The 23,997-nt window shown below is 45.1% G+C and overlaps 1 protein-coding gene across 1 annotated transcript in view; it reads right to left on the bottom strand.

Annotated features, from left to right (window-relative positions):
- The window catches only part of Clmp (CXADR like membrane protein), a 99,791-nt gene that overhangs the window by 14,912 nt on the left and 60,882 nt on the right, over window positions 1–23,997 (bottom strand). The window contains exon 3 of the mRNA XM_055622384.1: window positions 8,068–8,225. Coding sequence (XP_055478359.1) covers window positions 8,068–8,225 — 158 coding nt within the window. The remainder of the gene's footprint in view (window positions 1–8,067; window positions 8,226–23,997) is intronic.

Here is a 23,997-nt window from a genome sequence, read left to right as displayed (position 1 = left end):
TCTTTCTTTCTTTCTTTCTTTCTTTCTTTCTTTCTTTCTTTCTTTCTCTTTTTTTTTTTTTTTTTTTTGAGACAGGTTTTCTCTGTGTAGCACTGGTTGTCCTGTTCTTGCTTTTGTAGACCAGGCTGGCCCCAAACTCACAGCAATCCTTCTGCCTCTGCCTCCCTAAGTGCTGGGCATCTGCCACCACACCCAACTAGGGCATCTTATTTTAACTCAGCAATACTATTAAGCTTCTGTGTCAGACACTGTGTTCGGCACAGAGAAATCAAAGAGGCGCAGCACAGCTCCTGCTCTGGAGAGCTTATCACGAACTTGGGGGAAGAGAGAAAAGAGAGAATCCTGAGCACTATGTCTTATATCTGTGTTTATTCAGTACTGTCGTCTTACCTTCAAAGACCAGTACTGTGTGGGTAGGTGTGGGCATAGTCCTATAATCCTAGCATTTGAGAGGTGGAGGCAAGGTCTAACAACCCTCCTGCCTCAGCATCCAAATAATTGGACCACATATAGGTGCATACCACCATATCTGGAGCAAGCTCATTGCCTGTGTCTGGCTTCTTGGCTACAGCGTATTTCTCTTTAATCCATGCTACAAAATGCTGTCAATTTAATTTTACTAATCTTAAATACACATTCCCTCTTTTGGCTCTAAACTAATGGCTCCTTGCCACTTTTGAAAGATGCCCAGACTCAGTCTAGGGGGTTCAAAATCACCACCACACAACTGTCCTAATGTCCTTCTCTTCTGGTCCATTTCACCCAGCAGAGATTGAGCAGCTTGCCTCACTTCCTTGTCATCAATATGGGTTGCGATTTCTGTGTGGCCCACCTGGCCTTTGCTCACTGCACTGACACACTTAGGTGATTTTCCCTTCTCTTTATCTCCACATAGAGAAGCCCTGCTCATTTTTTGAAGTTTGAAGTCAATGTTAACTTCTCATGAAACCTTTTCTAATATGGCCGGACTGAGAAGGGTTTCTTCACTTTAGTATTTCTTTGTACTATATTAAAAAAAAAAATTCCTTTTTGGAGACTGAGGATTGAACCCAGGGCCTTGTGGGTGTTGAGCACAAGCTACCACTGACTTATAATTCAGTCTCTTCACCGTTTGCCTGTGAGGAACAATTGTGAAAGGCTTTGGAAATGGGCACACAGGTTGTTGGATGTACTTTCCTTTCTACAATGCTGGGCACTTCCAGGGAACCCTGCACAGCTGCTTGACTTCATGTAGCGTTGTTGTAGTCTTTGGCTGGGCTATTTACCATCTCTGCATCCAGTATGCCGTTGCTAAAATCCTACTCGCAGCCAGGTACAGTGACTCATTCCGACATTCCCAGCACTTGAGAGCTGAGGTGCATGAGTCAGGTGAGTCTGAGGACACCCTGGACTACAGCGCTGCTTTGTCTTACAAAACAAGACAAGCCAAGCCAACACACTGAGTGTTTGGTGCCATGGTGGAAATTATAACAGCACAAAGAAATGACTGTTGTGAAATGTTAAAGGGTAACTCTTGGAAGAGAGGTAAAACTGTGATTCATTACATGAAAAACAAGCATGCTGATAGGCATTCTTATTTCATTCATTAAAAGACTGAAAACCTGTAAGGTGAGAAAACAGGTGTGGCAACAAACACCTATAATCTCAGACCTCAGGATGCCAAGGCAGAATGATCTTGTTTCAGACCAACCCGGTCTACAAAACAAGTTCTAGGCAAAAAACAACTTTCATGGCTGAGGCTAAGAAATGTGAGTGTTACTATCAGTCTCTTTCTCATGATCCTCCTGCCTCAGCATCACAAGGCCTGGGATCCTGGGTGCTGCCACTACACCTAGCTTTTATGTTGCTTGATTCTGGTGTCCTTGCTGTGGTCATGCAGTCTTCTCCACATTCAAGAAACATCCACATAGGCCACATTTTGTGTGTAGCCTTTCCTGGCTCTCCAGTTAGAATACCAACAGCAACCCCCCCCCCCATCCCTTTCCCTGCCCCTACAACCTTTTTTTGGACAGGGTTTCACTGTGAAGCCCTGGCTGTCCTGGAACTCACTCTGTAGACCAGGCTGGCTTCAAACTCAGAGATCCTCCTGCCTTTGCCTCTTGAGTGCTGGGATGAAAAGTATGCACTGCCATACTTGGCAATTTTTATTTATTGTGTCTGTGTAAAGGTATGCACACACAATGAAGTGTAGGTACATGCATAGAGGTCAGAGGACACCTTGTAGGAGTGGGTTCTCTCTTTCCACTTAGGGACCTAGTTGGTCCCTAGGATTGAACTCATGTCATCAGGCTTGGCTGCAAGTGTCTTTACCCCCTGAGTCACCTCGCTGGCTTGATTATTTTGTTTCAAATGTAGAAAAGTTAGTGATGCGATGAAACTGTACCTCATTGTGTGCTAGAACAATGAACATCAATCCAATCATTTGGCAAACAAACCAAGGAGACACATGTCTGAATTACAGCTGTTGTGAGGCTGTATTTTATGGACTTCCTGGAGAAAAGTCAATTTGTTATGATTTATATGGAACAGACAGATCTGCTCAGCTGTCTGGAAGCTCCTCTGCAGGGCTGTGGTCTGTCATTTTTTATTTACATCTTTGGTTGTTTGTGCATGCCGTGGTGTGTGAGTGGAGGTCAGAAAAGAACTCGTGGGAATCAGTTCTCTCCATTCATCATGTGGGTCCCATGGCCTGAAGTCAGGTTGCCAGGCTTGGCTGCAAGCACCTTTACCCTCTGAGCCATCCTACCAGCCTGGTTTCTGTCTATTTTCCATCAAGGGTTTTCTCGCTCAAAGCCAAACAGAAGAGCGAAGAGTGATGTGTAAGAAGAGGTTCCGATGGGACCTGGACGACATCTGTTCTAACTTTTTAATCTAAGAACATTGAGAAAACTTCTGTTGTGTGCTGCTGACTGACTTTTGGGAAGGGATGGTCAGCCTCCTTTTTGAAATGTATCCAACCTTAGGATAAAAGAAAAAAAGTGATGGAATTCTTTGGCAGCCCAGTTCTACCAAGACTGAAATATATGTGTTCTGCCTACCCACCAATGTCTGTTTTAATATTCACTTCTACCAAGACCAAAATATACAAGACTGCTTACCCACCCCCAGATGTTCCCTGTCTGCTCTGAGCATCCTAGAAAAAAGAGATAAAAACATTTCTCAGATAGAAAAGCAGAGCTGAATTGTGCCTTTCGTCATTGGTTAGCCCACTTTATGCACCTTGTTGTCTCTTTCAGCCTTCCCTGACTCCTCTCAGGCACCCTCAGACTCACCCTTTCCTCAGCACTCTGGAAGTTATGAAGTCCTGGCAGCTTTGCCCACTGTTTATTTCCTATCTCTCTCTTGAGATTCCCAAGCATTCATGACTGGGGGTACTGAGAACTGTGGAGGCGAATGCCTGCAGTCTCAGCATTCAGGAGGTTTCAGTGGTAGGAATAGGAATGTAAGGTCAGTCTGGGGTACGCAATGAAATGTTAACAATGTTTTTACGTTTCTGTGTGTGTGCACGCACGCAGGCACCTGCACTTGCTAAAGCATGAGACAAGTAGAGGAGGAGTCGAGGGAAGAGAAACCTTTATTGAGTATTATGAAATTATGCTTGCTCTTACTTGAGGCTCTCTTAACTCAGTGTGTCTGTGTCAGAGTGCTTGCCTTAAAATGCAATGTGTCATCCCAGCACTCAGGGAGGCAGAGGCAGAAAGATCTCTGTGAGTTCAAGGCCAGCCTGGTCTACAAAGCAAGTCCAGGACAGCCAAGGCTACACAGAAAAACCCTGTCTTGAAAAAACAAAACAAAACAACAACAAAAGCAACATGTTCCTAGCATTCTTAAAATCTTTCTGAAACTTCATGACGATATTACAGGGATAGTTTTAAACCCCCTAGGATGGTTGGGAGGTCATCCTTGTTCAGGTCCTGAAGCCCTTACAGGCTTACATCTTAAGCCCCACTACTCTAGCTGCTTAGGAATTCCCAGCTTTATGCCTGTGCTGTTATTTTCTTCAGGAATGTTCCTTTCATTGAGACTTAGAGCAAAGCTGAACGCTGTGGTCTATGGTTATTATCCTAGCAATCAGGAGGCCAAGGAAAGAGAGCTTTAAATACACTAATACACTAATACACTAATACACTAATACATAGTGTTAGCTATGGTGGATTCTATCTCAAAAATAAAAACATGTGCTGGGCACTGGTGGCACATGCCTTTAATCCCAGCACTCAGGAGGCAGAGGCAGGTGGATCTCTGGATCCAAGGCCAGCCCGGTCTACAGAGTGAGTTCCAAGAGCTGAGGCTATGTCTTGAAAAAAAATCAAACAAAACACAAAATTAATTAAAAGCATTGGGTATGGTGGTGTATACTTGTCATCTCAGCATTCTTAGAAGCAGAGGCAGAAGGACTGTCATGAGTCTCAGGACACCCTGTGTAAGACTCTGTCTTAAAAAAACAAGTTTTACGCCAGCACTGTTATTTTACAGGAAACTGTCCTTGACCTCTCTCTTCCTCCATCAAGTCTTGGGGGGGGGGTGCTTCCAGCTTTATGTAGCAATCCTCTTATTTATGGTTTCATTTTCTAGGGTTTCATCACCTGCAGCCAATCACTGTCCAAAAGCAGTGAATGAAAATTCCAGAAATAAACAATATGTACTGTTTAATTTGAGCACCATTCTGAGTAGTATAAGGAAGCCTTTGCAGTTCCAGTCCATCTTGCCTTGATAAACTGCTCCTTTATCAAGCCTGTCCATGCTGGGTAGGTGACTCACCATCATTTACTTAGTAGCCCGTTGTTCTTAGATGGCTGCTCAGATATTGTAGTGTTTACTTTCAAGGAACCTGACTCACAGATTCAAGGGTAGAAATGTGAAAGTTTGGATAGACTGAAGAGAAGACATAAAAAGTCTTCCTTTAGTGAAGAGGTGAAAATTTTTGCTTTCAAAAGGGAAAAGAAAAACAAACAAACACCACCTGCTGAAATTGTTCTGGTGTTGCACAAGACTAAATCTGTGTTTACTTGCTCATTGAGAAGGGTCTCATGTTGTCGAGACTGTACTGCTCCTACTCTCTATGTAGCTGAGGATGACCTTGAACTTTGATCCTCCCATCTCTACCTCCTGGGTGCTGGGATTACATGTGTGCACCACCACCTTCAGTTTATTTGGTGCTGTGGGTTGAACCCAGGGCCCTGTGCATTCTGGGTAAGTGTTTCATCAAGTGCATGACCACCCCAGCTCCTTTCCCTTCTACTGGATGCCTTTGACTGTAAGCTCCCAGGGGTCAGTGAGATGATGGCCTCTTCATGACAGGTGTCCTGGAACTTAGAATGGCAAAATGCTAAATAAGTCTGTGGGGTCTGAATGACTGAATAAACAACCATCAGCTGAAGTTAGGAAACAGTGTCTGCATAATGCCACATGAGTGCTGTTTTTCTTTTTGTTTAGGGTTTTTTGTTTGTTTGTTTGTTTTGAGACGGGGTTTCTTTGAGTAGCCTTTGTTGTTCTGGAACTCTGTAGGCTAGGCTGGCCTCGAACTCACAGAGTGCTACCTGCCTCTGTCTCCTGAGGGCTGGGATCAAAGGCGTGTGCCACCACTACCCATTCTGAGTGGTATTTTTCACCTACTTTAATTTCCTCACTTCTAGAGTTTGACTATATAACTCAGCAGCTCCTTTTCTTTACTTCAAATGAAGACTTTTGGGCAAAAAGTTAGATGTGTGCTTGTCAAAGAGAAAACTGGGAGGTGCTCTGAGCAAGTGGTGATAAACATAAAGACCACAAAAGAGAAAGCATTCAAGAGATATTTGTTAAAAACGGTGGGAACATCTATTCTACTGGGGTAGTAATGACAGCTGTCAGCTGCCAGGCCTTGAGTTGGGGAGAGAGATCAGTCCAATTCTGATTCAGAGGATATGTGGGGCCTTGAATTATTAAGAAATACAAGAAAGTTTCTGTCTCTATAGACTGGAGAGAATTGGTGTAGGAGATTGACCATAGTGATTAGATAGCGAAGATGGGCAGATTCCAAGGGTGAGAGGTGTAGAGTGAACCCTCAAAACAGATTCCACCAGGACAGAAAAGGCATCTACAGATCATGAAGAACCTGGGAGCTTGACTCAAGTACGATCAAAGGAGAGTCTTTTTCAGGTTTGTTGTTTGGCTTTCATTCCAGGAACAGAGAGACATTTACTCCATTCAGAGCTGAGAATATCATGTCTATGACTGACCAGGACCGTCTGAGTAAACCATTTGGGTTAAGGTGACCTTGCTCTGGAGAGAACAGGTCATCTTTGGAGGACGTGCTATGAGAACAAGATGACAAGCAGAATCACGCAGCAAGGTGATGCAGGCAGCGGTGTAAGCAGGTTAAACTCCAGTGTGATCCTGACATGTATTTTTAGTGAAAACCTTAGCTTCTCCTAGTACAAACCATCCTATGAAATTAATAATAGGGACGTTCTAAGAAAAGGACAACCTTTCAATTTTTTTTAAGTCAGAGAAAGAAGCAAAGCTCTTTAAAAAAAGAAGGCAAGTTTAAAAGACTCCCCAAGATTTAGATTAAAGAAAAATCACAAAACCTTATTTCACATAAGACATGTGACACTTTATTAATCATAAGAGGCATTGTGCCAGATCATTTTGTCTAACCCTAGGCCGAAACAAAGCGAACCTATTTAAGTTAGGATAGTCTCCTCTTGATATTCAGTGGACAGGTATATTAAATGCACGCTGAGTGTGTGACATTTCTCATTGGTTTATGGAAATGTAACCTCACTCAAAGCTGATTTGCCCAATGGGATGTAAACTGTACGTCCTCGTTTACATAGTAAGTTCTAAAGACAACAAGAGATTCAGAAGAGTGGAGTCAACTTCAGACACACAGTAAGGCCAGACCTCACGAAGGGACACGCCACACATCTTGGATAGCAGATGAGACATGACAATGCCTCTCAAGATGGATATTGTTTCTTAGTCACTAGAGTAGACCAAGACAAAAAAACAAAAAAAAAAACAAAACATAGATACTCCATAAATGTGCCTGCAAGCCTGGTGATAATAGAATACGTTCTGGACTTAAAAACTCAGCAGCACACCCGCAACTACTGTGACTGGCTGCTGTTTAATTTTCTTATCCATTCATTACTCCAACCTTCCTCAATCACAGAGTCTTAAGAAAAAGGTAAGTCTTTGAATAAGAGCAATGGTACGTCAAGGAATGTAAATGAGAAGAACTCAGTTGTAAGTACCTGAATCAGGAAAAACCAGGCAAGGAAGAAAAAGCAGAAAAAGATGGCCACTTCAGGTTACTTAGTTCTAGTATCTAGTGACAGGCAGCACAGGGTGTCCTCGGGAGTCCAAGCTCTGCAAATTCTGTCCACGTTGCCAGAAGCATGGAACACCAGAGCCCATCACGGCCCTCCCCACACTGAGAGTGGAAGCACGCCTCCTCCTTCTTTATTTTCCGACTTCAGAGCCAGCATCAGTTGCCTTGGGGACTGTTTGTGACCAGTGCTGTCATCCATGCCCTGTACTTGCCCCTCTGCCTCACATGTTGTTTGTCATCTTCTATGATCTTCAGAACCCGGAAGTCATGACTTCGCAAAGCGGAGGCCTGGTCAGGTGATGACAGTTTCAGGGAAGCAGGAGGAAGAGAGTTCTGGGCTTTGAGCTCTGCCCACTAGACTAGGGCATCACGCTTCTGAACTTAGCACCCTTCCTAGGCGAAGACGTTAACGGCACAGACTCCCTTTCCCAACAGCCAGGTGGCTTTGGACTAGCTCTTCGAAGCCCAAAGACTCTCTTACCCTCCCAACCCAGATACTCTGCTATTTTCCCTTTTCTTTTTGGAGACAGGGTTTTACTATGAAGCTAGATTTAAACTAGAGTTCTTGTCCGTGTCTCCTGAGTGCTAAGATCACAGGTGTGTGCCATCTGGGTCCTTTTGTAGTTTTGTTTGTGAATTCCTTCAGGTTGATGTAAACAAACTCTTTCAGACCCGGTGAAAAATATGTGAAGGCTGAAGAAAGCAAACACGAGGGCAGAGAGGAGAGCATCTCCAGCCAGGAGTGTACTTACCACTTTTTGGTTCCCTTCATTATCGGTGAGCAGCCATTCAATGTCCAGGGTGTCTTTCTCTGGAAGCCCCAGCTGATGGTGACAGGGCAAGGTGACCTTTTCCTCCGCCACTCTCTTGATCTCAGTGTGAGTTCCCAACGTTCCAACATAATAGGATACTGGAAAGAGGAGAAGCCTCTAGTGAGCACAGCAGATGCTGAATGACTGTGTATGGGTCAGAAATCACAACAAATAAGCCCGTGGGCAAGGAAGGGGCAGGTCAAGGCTTCGGGGATTCTAGGACCGGACTGCAAGGACTAGCGTTTCTTTGCCTGCCACTGGCTCCTCCCAATGGCAGAGCCAAAGCTCCTGCAGCCTCCCTGAATTTCACCCTATCGGTGCCCGTCTTCCTTCTTGGTTAATGTGTTGGTTGGTTGTGGGATTTTTTTTTTTTTTTTACTGTTTTTGTTTTTGTTGTTTGGTTGTTTTCTGAGACAAGGTTTCACACTATAGTTCAGGCTGACTGGGTGTGTACTATCTATCCCAGTTGGCCTCAAATTCATGGCAACCCTCCTGCTGTACCAGCCACCATGGTCAGTTCCCCCTATCAGTTTTGTTGTTGTTGTTGTTTGCTTTTTAAAATTAATTATGAAATAAATTGCTGGGCCTGGTGGTAGAGGCTTATTAATTTGATGGCTGAAGCAAGTGGATGAAAGGATGAAGGTTAGCCTAGGCTACAGAGGGAGCTGAAGGCCAACCGGAGCAACTTAGTGAGACCCTGTCTCTGAATAAATAGTGAAGAGTGAGCCAGGGGTGGTGGTGTGTGACTTTAATCCAGCAATGGGAAGGCAGAAACAGGCAGACCACTGTGAGTACTAGGCCAGCTGGTCTACAAAGTGAGTTTCTGGACTGCCAGGGCTATACAGTGAGACCCTGTATTAAAAATACCAAATATGAAAAAAAAGTGAAGAGAGGCTGTGGCTATAGCTCAGTGGTAGGGTGTTTGTTCAGCATCTGAGAGAATCTAGCTTCAGTTCCTAGCACCTCAATAAACAACAAACCCCAAAAACAAACAATATAAGTCAACAACTATGTTCCTTTTTGTTTATTTATTTGTTTTTTGAGACAGGATTTCTCTGTGTAGCCCTGGATATCCTGGAACTCTATAGACCCGGCTGGCCTAGAACTCAGAGTTATGCCTGCCTCTGCCTCCTGAGTGCTGGGATTAAAGGCGCACACCACCGTTGCCCAGCCACAGCTAAATCTTCTACTGGCAGGGGCTTCATGGCACTCATGGGAGATCTGTATCCATTCAGGCAGCTCCTGTTCCTGAAGTTACAGGGTCAAAGACACTGATGCCGGAGAGAACCTTACACGTGAACCTTCTTGTTTTTCTTGTTTTTTTTTTTTTTTTTTTAGAGATTTTATTTATTTTATGTATATGAGTGTTCTATCTGCATTTACATCTGCCAGAAGAAGGAATCAGTCAGTTCACATTATAGATGGTTGTGAGCCACCATGTGGTTGCTGGGAATTGAACTCATGACCATTGGAAGAGCAGACAGTGCTCTTAACCACTGAGCCATCTCTCCAGCCCCCTTCTTGTTTTTCAAATGAGCTGCTCTAGTGATTTTTTTGCTCTCTGGTAGCATGCATTTAGGAGGATGATGACAAATACCATTGTAATATAACTGGAAATTATTCACGATGGAAGAATTATGCAAATTTAGAGACGAGAAATCTTGGGCAACTAATTACAGGGTTTAGGACAATCTTTCAGGGCTTTGTAAATATTAGAAATACTGTATGTAAATCATCTGTCTAATATAGTGTAGCACTTCGTGGTTCTGAAGGAAAAGCGACTGCCATAGCTGCTAAGTGTGTCACTGGTCATGCTGGCCATATCTGTACCCCAGTTACTCAGGAGGCTGAGGCTAGAAGATTCACTTGAATTTGGGCATGGCCGTAAGAACCTGTCTTTAAATTAGAAAAATAAAATAAAAATTAAAAAAAAAACAACAAACAGTTGGGTATAGCATCGATCTGCCTGTAATCCCAGCACTTGGAGGCTAAGGGGGGAGAATCAAAAGCTTGGGGCCATCTGGGCTAAAACGCTTTAAAAAGATGGGGTAAAAGGATTGGTTCAGCAGCTAAGAGCACTGGCTGTCCTTCTACAGGACCCGAGCTCAGTTCCCAACACTCCTGTCAGGAGGCATACAACCCAACATCTGTTTCTTGCCACTTTTTTTTATCACGTGTACCCCAGAGTTCAAGTTCTCTTGGAACAAATGTGGTGCAAAGTGCAAGACTGTGATGGAACCCACATGTTACACTTATATCTGAGCAAATTTTTGTGTTGCTCAGCTTTTGTGGTGCGATCCGTACAGAAACAATCCTTTCAATTTCCTTTTACTGAACATTTGGGGAAGACTTCCTGTAAACTAACAGTTTTGATTTTGGTTTTGCGTTGTGGGTTTGGGTACATGGCAGATAGCCAGTCAGCATTTAGAACTGTTTTACCGACAGGAAAACTTAAGGGGAGGTGCGGGGGGGGGGAGGCATGGGGAGGAATCGTGATACAAGGTCCTGATAAGTCATTTAGAGTGGAAGTGTTCTGTAACATTATTATTCTTTTTTCCCCTCTTTCTTTCTTTCTTTCTTTCTTTCTTTCTTTCTTTCTTTCTTTCTTTCTTTCTTTCTTTCTTTCTTCCTTCCTTCCTTCCTTCCTTCCTTCCTTCCTTCCTTTCTTTCTTTCTTTCTTTCTTTCTTTGTTTCTTTCTTTCTCAACAGGGTTTTTCTGTGTATCCTTGGCTGTCCTGGACTCACTCTGTATACCAGGCTGGCCTTGAACTCACAGAGATCCGCCTGCTTCTGATTTCAGTGCTGGGATCACAGTCGTGTGCCACCATGCCAGGCTACATTGTTGATTCTTCTGCAGTCCCCAACAGCAAAGTTGAGAACCTGACCTACCTGTATTGCACTGAGATAACCTTGGAGGAGAAAGCACCACCTTTCATCTCTGCTGAAATCGGCCTTATGGAAAGCTAGAGAACCCTACAGCACCCAAGTGCACCGAAGGCTCTTGCTATATGCAGAACAAATAAAGGCAAAGCTGGGCTGTGAGACTTTGCTGAAGAAGACCACTAGAGGGAAACAAAAGCTCAGATTTGGCTGATGTCCCCAGAGGACCGGAACACAGTGGTGGGTGTGCTCTGACAGAACTCTAGCTTCTATTTATAACACGTCCAGAATTAAACATAGCAGCACCAGAGGGTGCCTTCGAGAATACAAAAGACTTAAGCGAGGCAGGGAGTGTCAACCAGATCCTACGGATCTGCTGTGATCCTTGAACCTCAAGCCCCCGGACTCCAGGTGCCACCGGGATCTCTGCAGATTTCTGTGACTCTTTGTTTGTCATCTGAAAAAATAATTTTTACCGTTGATTCTGCAGTCTGAGCTGGCAGGGGCCTTGGTAGTGTCTGTGGGAACTGTGTGGCATGTGCCTGCCATCTGGTGGGGGAGAGGGGATGGGCAGTCCAGCCACCCTATGGCCAGCACAGGATTCCCTGGGCAACAGGGCTCATCTTTAGGCAGGGGAAAGTCCTTACCAAAAGCTTAACTCAAGAAGAAAGTGTAGCCTGGCTAAGCTAGTGAGTCACAGGGTGCAGGGAAGGGGGAGGTTTTGAAATTTTGCTGTAATATTTGTCCGTGGGCAGAGGTGTTGGGAGGGGATTGGAAAGAAAGGCTTCTTATGTATATGCAAAATGCTTTCCCGGAAGCTGTGGGCTTTCCCCAGTGGGGCTTTTACCAGTAGCTCAGACACTTGAAGAAGGTGCTATCAGGAATCTCTCAGTTTTATCTACAGGCCCCAAGCCTGGGGACAGCACAGAGGAGCTGCCCTGTTACTAGCTCCCTCCCTGATCCTCTGTCGTGAGGAGGGGCTGCTTCTTGCTGTATTCAGTTAGTTTGGATTAAGATTTTGCTTGCTGTCTAAAACCTTGGGTCTCGTTAGTCTTTTGATCCAGACTTCCTTCAAAATGACGAGGCAAGAGTTTTCTCTCTCTCATAGTTCGAGTGTACTACATGAGGGATAGTGGGCTGGGCAGTGACTAAAGTACAGCCTCTAACCTCTCTTTTTCCTTAATAGGACTTTCCTACTTTTCCAAAGCTCATCGAATGCTCACAGGGGACAACTTGTCCCTAATCAGCCGTGTTTACTCTCCCTAAAGAGGGACTCAAGGATTGCCCTGTGAGTACAGGCTCCCCTCATGCTCCCAGGCTCTGAATAATGAACCACGGAAATGCTTGAATGTACAGTCACAACAGATTCTAGGTAAAGCCACAGTGCTAAGTGTAGGAGTTACGGCTTGAGTTATTTACCAGCCCATGTAGGTCAGAGTTACAAAATTGGAGCACCACAGGAGGTTACTTCTCCCGTGGTAGGGATCAGAAATCTGGTGTCGCACTGTCGTGTACTGCAGAGTGCCCTCTAGTGGTGATGGGAATGTAACCTCCCTTTCTTCCACTGAGTGATAGGCAATTCTTTTCTCAATGGTTCTAGGACACTTAGCATTCACTAAACCCGGAGAGGAGGGGTTTCCCCATATGTTACTTTACTCAGAATGCTTGAGAAAGCCTTGGGAGAATGAAAGCATCATATATAGTTAGAAAAGTAACCATTCCAGTACCTGCAAGCCTGAGAAAGGAGAAAAGCTGTGAGTTAGCCTGGGCTACACTGACCTATCCTGTCTAAAAACAAAACAGCGGACAGAGAAGGAACAGAAATGAAGCAAGAAAAATAAAAGGGACTTCGGGAGCTTTCTCGTCAACCTCTTGTACAGATCAAAAATGAAGTCTCTGAGGGATTCAAGGCAGGTTTGTAGAGTTTTGGAGGATGGGGGGAGTGTGTTAACACTTGCAGAGCGAGGCATCCAAGCTTCTCTGGAACACTGTGTGCACTTCATGAGGCAGCATGGACCTGGATTCAGAGTCCCCTGAACCCTCTTGGGCTTTTCTTCTCTGTTTTTGTTTGTTTGTAAACAGGGTTTCTCTGTGTAGTCCTGGCTGTCTTGGAACTCAAAGATCTGCCTGCCTCTGCCTCCCGAGGGCTGGGATTAAAGGCTTGTGCCACCCACTACCTCTCCACATCGTTTCTTCTCTGCAAAATGAAGAAAGGTTGTTGGGAGGATGGTATGTGGCCGCACACGCCCAACAAATGGTGGCTGCTTTTAACCACGGTCACGCTCTGTTGTTAAAGACAAGGAGAAACAGAACAGGCATCGAGGAGGCCAGCCAGGGTTGTGAGGTGTTGGAAGGAGGTCATTCTGGGGAGACAGGCATGCCTTGGCTGCAGATCAGAGCAAAGGCAGAGCACACCAGGTGGTGGGAGCACCTGTAGCTGGGGGAGCACCTGGCCTTTCCTGCCTTCCTCCCACTAGCAGCCTCCCTGACAGCTGCTGGGGTTCCTCTTCTACGAAGCATGTTTCCTTCCAAGCCTTGCCCCCAGCCCAGCCCAGAGAAAAACTCCATTGGCCATGAGCTGCTAACCCTCAGATCCGCGTTTCAGCAACTTCTCAAATGCAAACATATTTGTTTTTTAGACAAAGCCTAAAGCTAAAGGAATGAAGCCTGCAGCTGGAGCTTGCCAGTGGAATTTCCAACATCTGGAAAACGGGTTGGTGTCTGGTTAGGATTTTTTCCTGAGAGGATATTTCTTCCAGGAGACTCTACAGTTGTGGGGTGGGTACAAGGACTAAGTCATAGGCTTTGGTCAGAAGATGGGTCAGAGAGATCCCTCTCCACACTCCAGTGCATGTGCTGGTTTTCAATAAACAGTAAGAAAGAGAAAAGAAGGGTGGGGATAAGAAGGTGACATGAAGAAGATGGTGAGGGGGATTAAAAAAAAAAGAGGAAAATGTGTGATGATACACGCCTGTAATCCCAGCACTCAGGGAGGCAGAGGCAAGTGGCTCTCTAGGAGTTCAAGGCCAGCCTGGTCTACAAAGTGAGTCCAGGACAGCCAAGGCTACACAGAGAAACCCTGTCTCGAAAAACCAACCAACCAACTAAAAAAAAAAAAAAAAAGGAAGGAGGAAAAGTGGGAGACGAAGAGGGGAATAAAATAGGGGTAAGGGAGAGCCCAATATTGATTTAAAGACTAACAGGACAAGCTTTATTCTGTGATTTGTTACTGCAGTGTCAAGGAGCCAAGCCCTGGGCCTTGTGCCTGATGGGTAAGTGTTTAACCATGAAACTACACCCCCAGCCTTAAGTTTTCAGATGAAGCAAAGGCTGATCAAAGCTGAAGACTCAGGCTGGGTAAGGAGTGGACGCCTCTAATCCCGGCACTGGAGGCAGAGACGGTGGATCTCGGAGTACAAAGGCAGCCTTCTCTACGTAGTGAATCCCAGGTCGGCCAAGCTTACACAGTGAGACCAGGCCTCAAAAAAGGGAAGAACGAAAGAAGGAAGGAAGGAAGGAAGGAAGCAAGGAAGGAAGAAAAGATGAAGACTCACCCTTTGTGACAGACTGTCTCAATATGTGGCTTAATGTGTCCACCCCCATTAAAACCCCCCACTGTTCTCTTCACTTACCACGTGCAGATGGTGCTGGGAATACAGAGATGGGGGCTCTAGTTCCCTAAAGCCCTTGGAGAGCTGATGGCTAATGATACCTTCAGCTAACAGCTAACCTAGCTCATTCAAATGCCTTGTCCCAAGTGAGGCCCTTGACTCCACAGAGAGCTAAGGCCATCAGTTCTGGTTAGAGAAGAGAAAGCTGAGGCCGCATAGCTGGGGCCATGTGGTTTGTAGGAAGCACAGGAAGATAGCTCCCTTCTGATCACCCCCACCTTCCAAGATTGTTGTCTTTACCTTGCAGTATCGGTGGGAAACGGGTGATTTCTGTTACATATATATGCACCGAGCTAGGTGGACAAGTTAATCTGATCGGTCACTCTGGAGATACATAATTGTCTTGCCAGCTGGGATTCTGAGCCAAACACAAGGAGAAATTTAATAGAGACACGTTGAAAGCCACAACCAGACCCAAGTACAGGGTTGGAGCCTGGAATCAAAGAAGAATTTGATCGACCCCTGGTTGGTATGACTGTAAATGAAGGGCAGGGATGTCCCCATGGCAGTATGGTGTTGCAGACCCAGGGCTGACAGCCCTATTGCACCTTACACAAGCCAACCTGGCACATTAGGCTCTGCTGTGTGCATTGCTGGGTGTTGAAAGCTAGGAGAGACTTTCATTAAGAAATGAAATTTGCGTCGGAGGACTGTGACCAGGAATGGTGACGTCAGAGAAACATGTATAAAGAATAGCTGGCACAGCTATAGGTGACTGTCAGCAGGACAGGCTACTACAGAGCAGTGTGACATCTGCCTCCCGGTATTAAAAAGGCTGCAAACGAGCCAGGATTGGAGGCCCAGGGCTGTCATCCCGGTGACTAGGGAAACTGAAGTAGGGGGCTCTCAAGCTCAAGGCCTGCTTGGACTTTTAGAGGGACCTCAAGGCCAGCCAGTTACTGGGCAATGTAGTGAGATTCTGTGTCAAAACAAAGAGTGAAAAAGGGGGCTGGGGATAGAGCTCAGTTGTTAGTCTCACGTCTATGTCTGCGTGAATAAGGCTCTAGGTCTAATCCCCCAAAGCAAGAGGACACAAAACAAGTAACAGGACTTCCTGTGTCTCGAGGCAGGAGGCAGCACCTGACGTGTCTGGAGGGTTCCTCAAGGGTTTTGTGTCAATCAATGGATGACTTGCTGACCTGTCTGAAGCTCATCTTACGTCCTGGCTCCAGATCAGAGAGCGAGCGGTGACTAAGGTGACCAGTCTGCAACCTCAGCCAAGGGGACGCCCCGTTCGGGGGCCGCCAGCCCAGCGCCATAGTTAAATGAGACTCTTTTGAGTTCTTAGCCTCTAAAGGCTAAGAACTTTGTGGCACCAGGCTTAATGAAAGTCCGTGAACCAAAAAGAGCTAACCAAACGTCGGAAACTCAATCACACATTATCTTCTGCTAGATTTCACTGTAACCCCTACGAACCAATACCTGTGGGTATCATTTTTACCACGCTCAACGTGATTTTCTATGTCTGTGTGTGCAAGGGAAGGCATATGTATCTGTGGGTGTTCATGGGTTTGAGTGGCTGTGGAAATGAGAAATCAATCCCTTTTTCTCCTCCCCTCCCCCGGGGTCTCTCAATGGCCTGGAACTCATCAAGTACGCTAGGCTGGTCTGGTTGGTTAGTAAACCCTCACCACCGCCGGGAACCTGCCTGTTTTCATCTCCCCAGCACTGAAATGACAAGTGTGTGCCACTGTGCCCAGTCCCCCCCCCAACATGGATGCCAGGAATTGAACTCAGATCCTCATGCATGAGTGACAAACATTTTATCCACTGAGCCATCTCTTCAGCCCCAACACGATCTTTTAAAAATAAAAGCTCGCTAGGCTGTTTATATTTATGAATTCTTCATGTGGGGAAGAAAGGGCTTCTTTACATTAAAAAACAAAAACGAAATACCCATAAGCCTGTTGGGGATTGCTTCTTGGGGGCCAGAATAACATCCACATGGCATAAGCAATCCAACCATAAAATAATAGATCGGGAGATCTCCAGTAGTATCTTCAGGAACCACAGATTGCCTACACAATCACATGATTCTCTTACAGGAGACGTGCACAACCTATGCTTTTAAGCCATTGTTGCTGCAGGGCTTTTGTTTTGCAGGGCTGGGGAAGGAACCCAGGTCCTGTCACGTGCTCTGCAAGCCCTCCGCCACTGAGCTGCACCCAGAATCTGGAGTGAAGATGTTGGTAGACTTGTTAATGGCACCGTCTGACAGCAGAGTGAGCTGCAGAATTCGGTGAAATTGTCATTCACACGGGGTAATGCAGGAGCTGCAAAGGGAATCTTCCTATGTGGGTGTTAAACTGAACAGTCAAAGCAGTTTTCGTTATGAAGTATATGCTGAGTTGGTGTACTTAGGGCGTGCAGAGTATGAAATATCAAATGCGTACTATTGTATGCTGACGTGTTTCATCACCCTACTGGGCTCTTCCAGTTTACACAAAGGGTCTGGTTTTGTTTCTTTCTTTCCTCCAGTTCCCCAGGGTTCTTGAAAAGAATGGGAAGGAACCCATCCGCAGGGCTACAATGCTCCTTTCTGCTCTGCAGATATTTTAATCCACACGGGGGCAGAATTCACTCAGGGAAAATTAACAAATACCCCAGGTTGTTTTCCTCTGACAAAGCCCATAACTGATGGAGAATTATAGACTATCCATGGCTTAAGATTGATTAGCGCTTTGCTGCATTTGGTGTCTCCTGTTAAAACTACATGAACTTGATACACAAGGGCCTGTGCACCAAATGGAAACCTTAGAAAATAGCAGGGCTTTCTGAGGAACGTTACCTAGGAAAGGTAAAGAAACAGTGTTTAAATAAGCTTAGGAGAGGGTGTTGGGTCCCCTAGAACGAGAGTTAAGGCATTTGTAAGTCACCCTGTGGGTGCTGGTAATCCAGGCCAGGTCCTCTGTAAGCGCAGACAGTCCTTCTACACTGAGCCACATCTCTAGTCCCTGTTTTCAGTGACTTTAAACACCTCAAGGGCAATATTTTTACTCTTTGCAACTAAAACAGATTTTTGCTTAGTTTGTCTAAGACCAAAAATATTTACTTTAATTGTAGAATATATTATGAGAAAAAGCAAAAGCAAAAAAAAAAAAAAAATTCCCTAGAGGTTGTGAAGTAATGTCTCAGTAAATAAAACAGAGGGAAAAGGTGAAAACCTGTCCCAAGCCAAGGCGTGTTCCAGCCATGCATTCCATCCCAGCACTTGGGAGACAGAGGCAGGAAGATCTGAGTTCAAGGCTAGCCTGGCCTCCAAAAGGCAGCCAAGGCCACGCAGAGAAACCCTGTCTCTCAACACCAACCAAACAAACCACCACAACAAAACCCCACGCCTGTGCCAGAGTCACATGCCTGTAGTACCTGCATCTGGGAGGTGGCCACAAGACGATTGCTTAGGGTAAACCTCGGCTAGAGTGTTTGAAACCCTCCTCAAAACGAACAAGGAAACAAAGCAACGCCAAGCAAAAGGCCGAAGAATTGGCTAGAGAAATGGCCAGGAGAAAAGCACCTGCCGCTCTGTTAGGACAACCAGCATTTGGATACCAGCAACCGGCATCAGGTGCCCACAAATACCCCTAAGTTCAGCTCCGAGGGAACTCTTCTGGCCTTCCGAGGCACCGGCACATGCAAATATGCGTACACACACACACATGCACACACACATGGGCGTGCACTCACACAGACACACGTGAACACTCACAAACAAAATAACATAATTAAAAAACAAGGAACAAAGCATGACGAAAATCTGTCCCAGATGGTTAAAGACGCTGAGACATCTGCGATGGACTCCAGGCGCTTTCAGCCTCGGAAGTTTAGACTCTGTTCTCGTAACTTACCCTACCTCCAAAAATCCCTAAGGGGCTGGTGATTTGGAATCTAGAACCTCAAACTAGAGCAGGCGTGAGGAAGGTCATCTAAGTCACTGTCACGGCTCCAGGCCAGTGAATCAAGGTAGTCTTTGGAGCTGTGTCAGCCTGTTTACATACAGCGATGACAGAGGGGACTATGAACCACAGGGAAACAGTCCTGAGATCACGACAGCCCTCTAGTATCCAGCTTTTTTTTTTTTTTTTACTGTAGATCATCACACTCAGGGATGCCGACACCACATTTCTTTAAATGAACCCTTAATCCCACGCTTATCTGAGTGTCACAAACCAGCAAGGACCCTGACAATACAGCTGGCCTCCAAAGGGGAGTGACCAGGAGCACATTGTGGCTTACAATGGTGGCACTCTTGTGGTTGTGTTGGGTACTGCCAGGGGTGGAGGACCATCTTTTGTCTGTGAAAAGATCACAGTCTGAACAGGGAAGCACACAGTCCCCAGATCACGTGGCATGCGATGGACATGCATGTAAGGGTCATGTAAGGGTCATGTAAGACATCCTGTAAGGGTCAGGAGGGCTTTAAGAACTCAGAGGAGGAGGAAAAAGCTGGATCCGCTCTGGGCCTTGAACGGGTTGGAATTCTAGTAGCTGTGAACGCCAGGTGATGACATGCCATGAACAGTGAAAGGCGGTGTTACTGCTTGGCGTACCTAAGTCGCCAAGCTGACCCTGGCACAGGCGAAGGAGACTCTTCATCTTGACATGCTCTCAGATGGCAGGAAGGAGGAAGATGGATAGAATGCAAGCTTCGCCACCGCAGACCAGACTGAGGACTGACCGTCGTCTAGGAATTAGCTTTGTTGCTGTTGTTTTTCTGGGCTCAGACTCAGGCGGTCTTTCTGCCTTAGCCTTTCAAGGGCTGGGATTTCTAGTGTATGCCACCACCACCAGCTTGGGAAGGTTTAATCCTCATTTCTCAGGTAATAATGGTCAAAGGAAGGATATTGCCTGGCCCACAAAGGCCAGTCCACTCAGAAACAGAGCAGCTCTTGAGCTTTTTCCTTCAGCGGAGTCCTCATCCTCCATTTATGTAGTCTGGTTCGCAAATGCAGGAACACATACATGCACATCGCTGTCCAGAGCCCTCTGCATGTGTGCCTGTGCCCATCCACAGGTCACGGGGAGTGTGTGCCTTTGATTATGAATGACATTCTCAGAGATCTGGATCTCACCCTGGCTCATTTCATCAGCATATCTATTTACAGCCCCTGTCTCATTCCAAATGCTACGGCACTTGTCTAAATCTTTTATTACTGTCAGAGGAGAACTGAACAGAAGAAGGAACTTAAAAATAGGCACTTGCTGAGAATGGTAGTGGATTGTTAGGGACCCAAGTCAATGAAGAATTGAGGGGATGTTGATAGCTGAAATCCAGATCTGCATGAAAGCTTCAATTTAGTGTCTACCTTTCTTGTTCTATCTTCCTAACAAAGCTAGTAACAAACAGAAGGTGACTGCTTTGAACTTCACCTCTTCTCTTTCCTCAGTCGCTTTCTAGGAAGGGACAACAAAAGCAGGACATAAACAAAGTGAACAAGGAGAGCTGTGTTTTCTGCTCGTGGGGAAATCCCATTCAGTATGATTAAACATGACAATACAGACAGGCAGTGGTGGTTCACACTGGTTTAAACCCAGCACTGGGGAGGCAGAGGCGGGCAGATGTCTGTGAGTTTGAGGCCAGCCTGGTCTACAAAACAAATTTTAGGGCATCCAGAGCTACACAAAGAGACTATGTCTCAAAACAAAACAACAACAAAAACAACCAAACCAAACCAAAAACCAAAACAAAAAAACCCAACAAAACAAAACCAATACAAATTTGCTATCATATGCCTTTAGCTCTCCTGTATAGAAACATTGCTTAATAATAGCTGATAATCTAAAATCTTTGCTGACATTTATTTATTTGTGCATGTGTGTGTGCAGTCACGTACAAATGTGCCACAGTACACATGTGAAGGTCACAGGCCATTTTGTGAAGCTGTTCTCTTCTTCCACGGTATGGATCTCAGGGATGGGGCTCAGATATCCAGGCTTAGCAGCAAGTACCTGTTAAAGTTATTTTTGTAAGACTGTGTTTGTTTCTTAGTTTCTCTCTTGACCCGGCTGCCACACAAATAATTGAGACTCTATTATATTATTTTAACAAGCGTCACAGCACAAGAACTGAGTAGTTATTAATCTGTTCTTAAACCTCTCAGCTAATCTTGTTTCCTCCCAGCGTACATCCCAGAGATACCTGTACTTTGTAGCTTCTTGCTCCAGCTCCTCCTGATATCTATTGGACCTCTGCCCTTTGTTCAATCCCTTATTTCTTCCTCTAACTTCTCCTCCCCTGGCTAGCAGGAAGTCCAGCCCTATTCTCTGCCCTGCTCAGCAATTGGCTATAAGATGCTTTATTGTCATACTAGGGACAACTGGGGAGCAGTGTTTACCCAACACTGAGACAAGGGATTCTCAGAATAAGGATTGCAACCTGATATAGAGGTGGGGGGGGTCATGCAGAAATCAGCATTTGAATTACACAATAACATTATGCTTACAGGTGTCTTTACCTACTGAACCAACCCACCAGCCTTACTATTCCCCTTCTCCACTTTTATTGAGAAACTTGAAACTTTTTGCTAGTTTCATGAGCGACAGGATTACATATCTGTACCATCACACTGAACTAAAGATTCTTTGGCATGCATATGAAAACATTGTTACTTGATTAACATTTGTTTCCATTTTCTATCTTCTCAGTAACACATAGACATGAAAATAGGAAGATTGACTTGTCTGTAACCACACATCATTTCCAGGGAGAGAGAGACAGAAAAAGAGGGGGAGGAGAGGAGGAAGAAAGGGAGAGACAGACAGACAGACAGGAGAGAGAGGGGGGGATAGACATCCTTGACAATCTCTTAACACACACAGTGTATCTGGTGAATGAGAATTGTATTGCTCTAGAATCTTCTGAAAACTTTTATGTATTCTCTTCTATTCTTGGTTATATTCAGAGATGTTTCTCATTCTTTCTCTGTTCAGGCTCCCCTTTTGTATGTGTAAATGAACTCATTCATCATCACTGATATTTGGAATAGATTAAATATTGTGATTAAATGATGGCATTTTAGCGCAGACTTGCCAAAATTGCACACGGTGAATTTCATGCCAATGGAAAGAAGGTGGGCACAACAGAAGTGCCCACCACATGGTTCTATTTATATGAGGTACAGACATAGGAAATAACTAATATGAGCCAGGCATGATGGTGTACACTTTTAATGCCAGCACTAGAGAGGCAGAGTCAGGCAGACCTTTGAGTTGAAGGCCAGCCTACTCTACAGCATTACAAGACAGCCAGGGCTACATGGAGAAATACTGTCTCAAAAACAAAACAAAACAAAACAAAACAAAACAAAAAATAAACAGAACAAGAGGAAAAGAAAGAAGTGATTAATCTGTGGATTAAAGTCTAGATAGCTAGAGTACACACACACACACACACACACACATGCACAGTTTCATATAATCAAAACCCTATAAAACAGGGTTTGTGTCATTTTACAGAGCAAAATCTAAGACTCAGAAAGGCTAATTTACTTAAAGATCTCAGTGCTAATTCTTGGTAGAACCAAATTTTTAACTCTAGTTCTATGACACGAAGCCTCTGTCCTACAAATGACATCGACTACAACACTGTTCATATCATTTTGGTCGTATATCTTCCTGGGCTATGCCATCAGGAAAATTTTACCAAGGTGCTGCTAGCCTGTTGTCAGAGAGCAAAAAACCTCAAACTACCTCCAGAGATTATGGTTAATGGAATATAACAGTTACATCCTGCACAGCATTTGTAGGTAGCATTTGTAGGTAATCCTATAAAAAGCTAAGGTTGCTAGTTTCTGAATATTTTTGGGAAGAACAGTTAGAATATATTCTTACTAATGAGTTCATGAAAAGATGGCCAGATGCAGTGACTTTTTCAGTTATTTAAAACAAGTACCATAGGGGCTAAAGAGATAGTTCAATGGTTAAGAACATTGGCTGCTCCCCTGACCCCGCCAGATGACTCGAGTTCAATTTCCAGAAGCCACATTGAGGCTCACATTTGTCTCTAACTCCAGTTCCAAGGGATCTGTCATGCTCTTCTGGTCTCCTCTGGCACCAAGTAAAAACCAAGGTGCACAGATATTAAAGCCTACAAAACACCCATACACACATACACACACACAGATAATACTAAAAAAAGAAAATACTAAGTTTTTGCTGGGCATGGTAGTACATGCCTGTAATCTCAGCAGTCTGGGAGGCGGAGGCAGGGAGATCTCTGTGAATTCCAGGCCAGCCTGGTCTACAAAGGGAGTCCAGGATAGACAAAGCTACCAGAGAAACCCTGTCTCAAACCTCCCTCCCCTGCCCCCCCAAGTTTTATATTACATAAATTTTTAAAGATTACAATGAGTTTTAGTGTGTGTGTGTGTGTGTGTGCGCGCGCGCGTGCGCGCGCACTCGCGTGCTTTGCGTGTTCTCATAACTGTGGAGGCCAGAAGATGGTGTCAGACCCCGCTGAGTGGATGCTGGCAACCAAACCTTTGTCCTTTGTCAGAGCAGCAAGCACTCTTAACCAATAAGCAATCTCTTGCTCCCTGTAGCTAGCTTTAGCATGCTTTTTACCTTCAGTGTGTAACTGAACCACTGTCAAATTTGGCTTTTTTTTCCCCCTTCACAAGGAAAAAATCTTACCACTTCTTTTCTTCCAGAGACTGATAATGTCAATTAGAATCTGGGCCTTGGTCAGTGTGCGACTTAATGACAGTATCTTGGTGCCTAAATCAGACTTCAGCTTCTCCCATCAAGGTGGTAGAACAACCCTGCCTTGCAGTTTGGTTCCCAATTCCCATTGTGGTAAAGAAAGCAGCAAGTCTCAGCAGGGGAGGGTTTGTAAGGGCAAGCGGGTCAAACTTTCCTTTCTTCCTGTCACTCACCCACACCCAAATGACTCAAAGGGCTGCATCATGCTCATCTGTTCCGTCTTCACTCAAGTTTCTCTTCACATGATCTAACTATGAGTCTTGAGTTTCTCTTGCCAAGAGAATGTCTTTGCGATTCCATCAGAACTGAAAACCTGTTTGGCTCGACCATCCTTTCTGCACACCTGGCATCCCTCATGCTGGGGGTGGAAGGGTGTTGAAGGACGAGAACTCAGCTGTGTGGAAATCACCTGTGTGCTTTGTCATCCTTGATGACTGTCACTTATGAGGAGTGCCTTCCCAGTCCAGCTAGCTAGTAGCCCCCCCTTAGAAGGGTTTAATTGGTTTTTAATGTAAGCATATGGGAAATCAGCATTCAAACAGAACTAAAAGTACAGAGTAGAAAGTAAATCTCCTGCCAGGGCGCACGCCAGGAATCCCAGCACTCAGGGAGGCAGAGGCAG

Source organism: Psammomys obesus, unplaced genomic scaffold, assembly GCF_907164565.1.
Source record: "Psammomys obesus unplaced genomic scaffold, mPsaObe1.curated_primary_1811, whole genome shotgun sequence".
Classification (NCBI taxonomy): Eukaryota; Metazoa; Chordata; class Mammalia; order Rodentia; family Muridae; genus Psammomys; species Psammomys obesus.
Note: the sequence above shows the minus strand (reverse complement) of the source record. Positions and strands in the feature narration are given on the sequence as shown.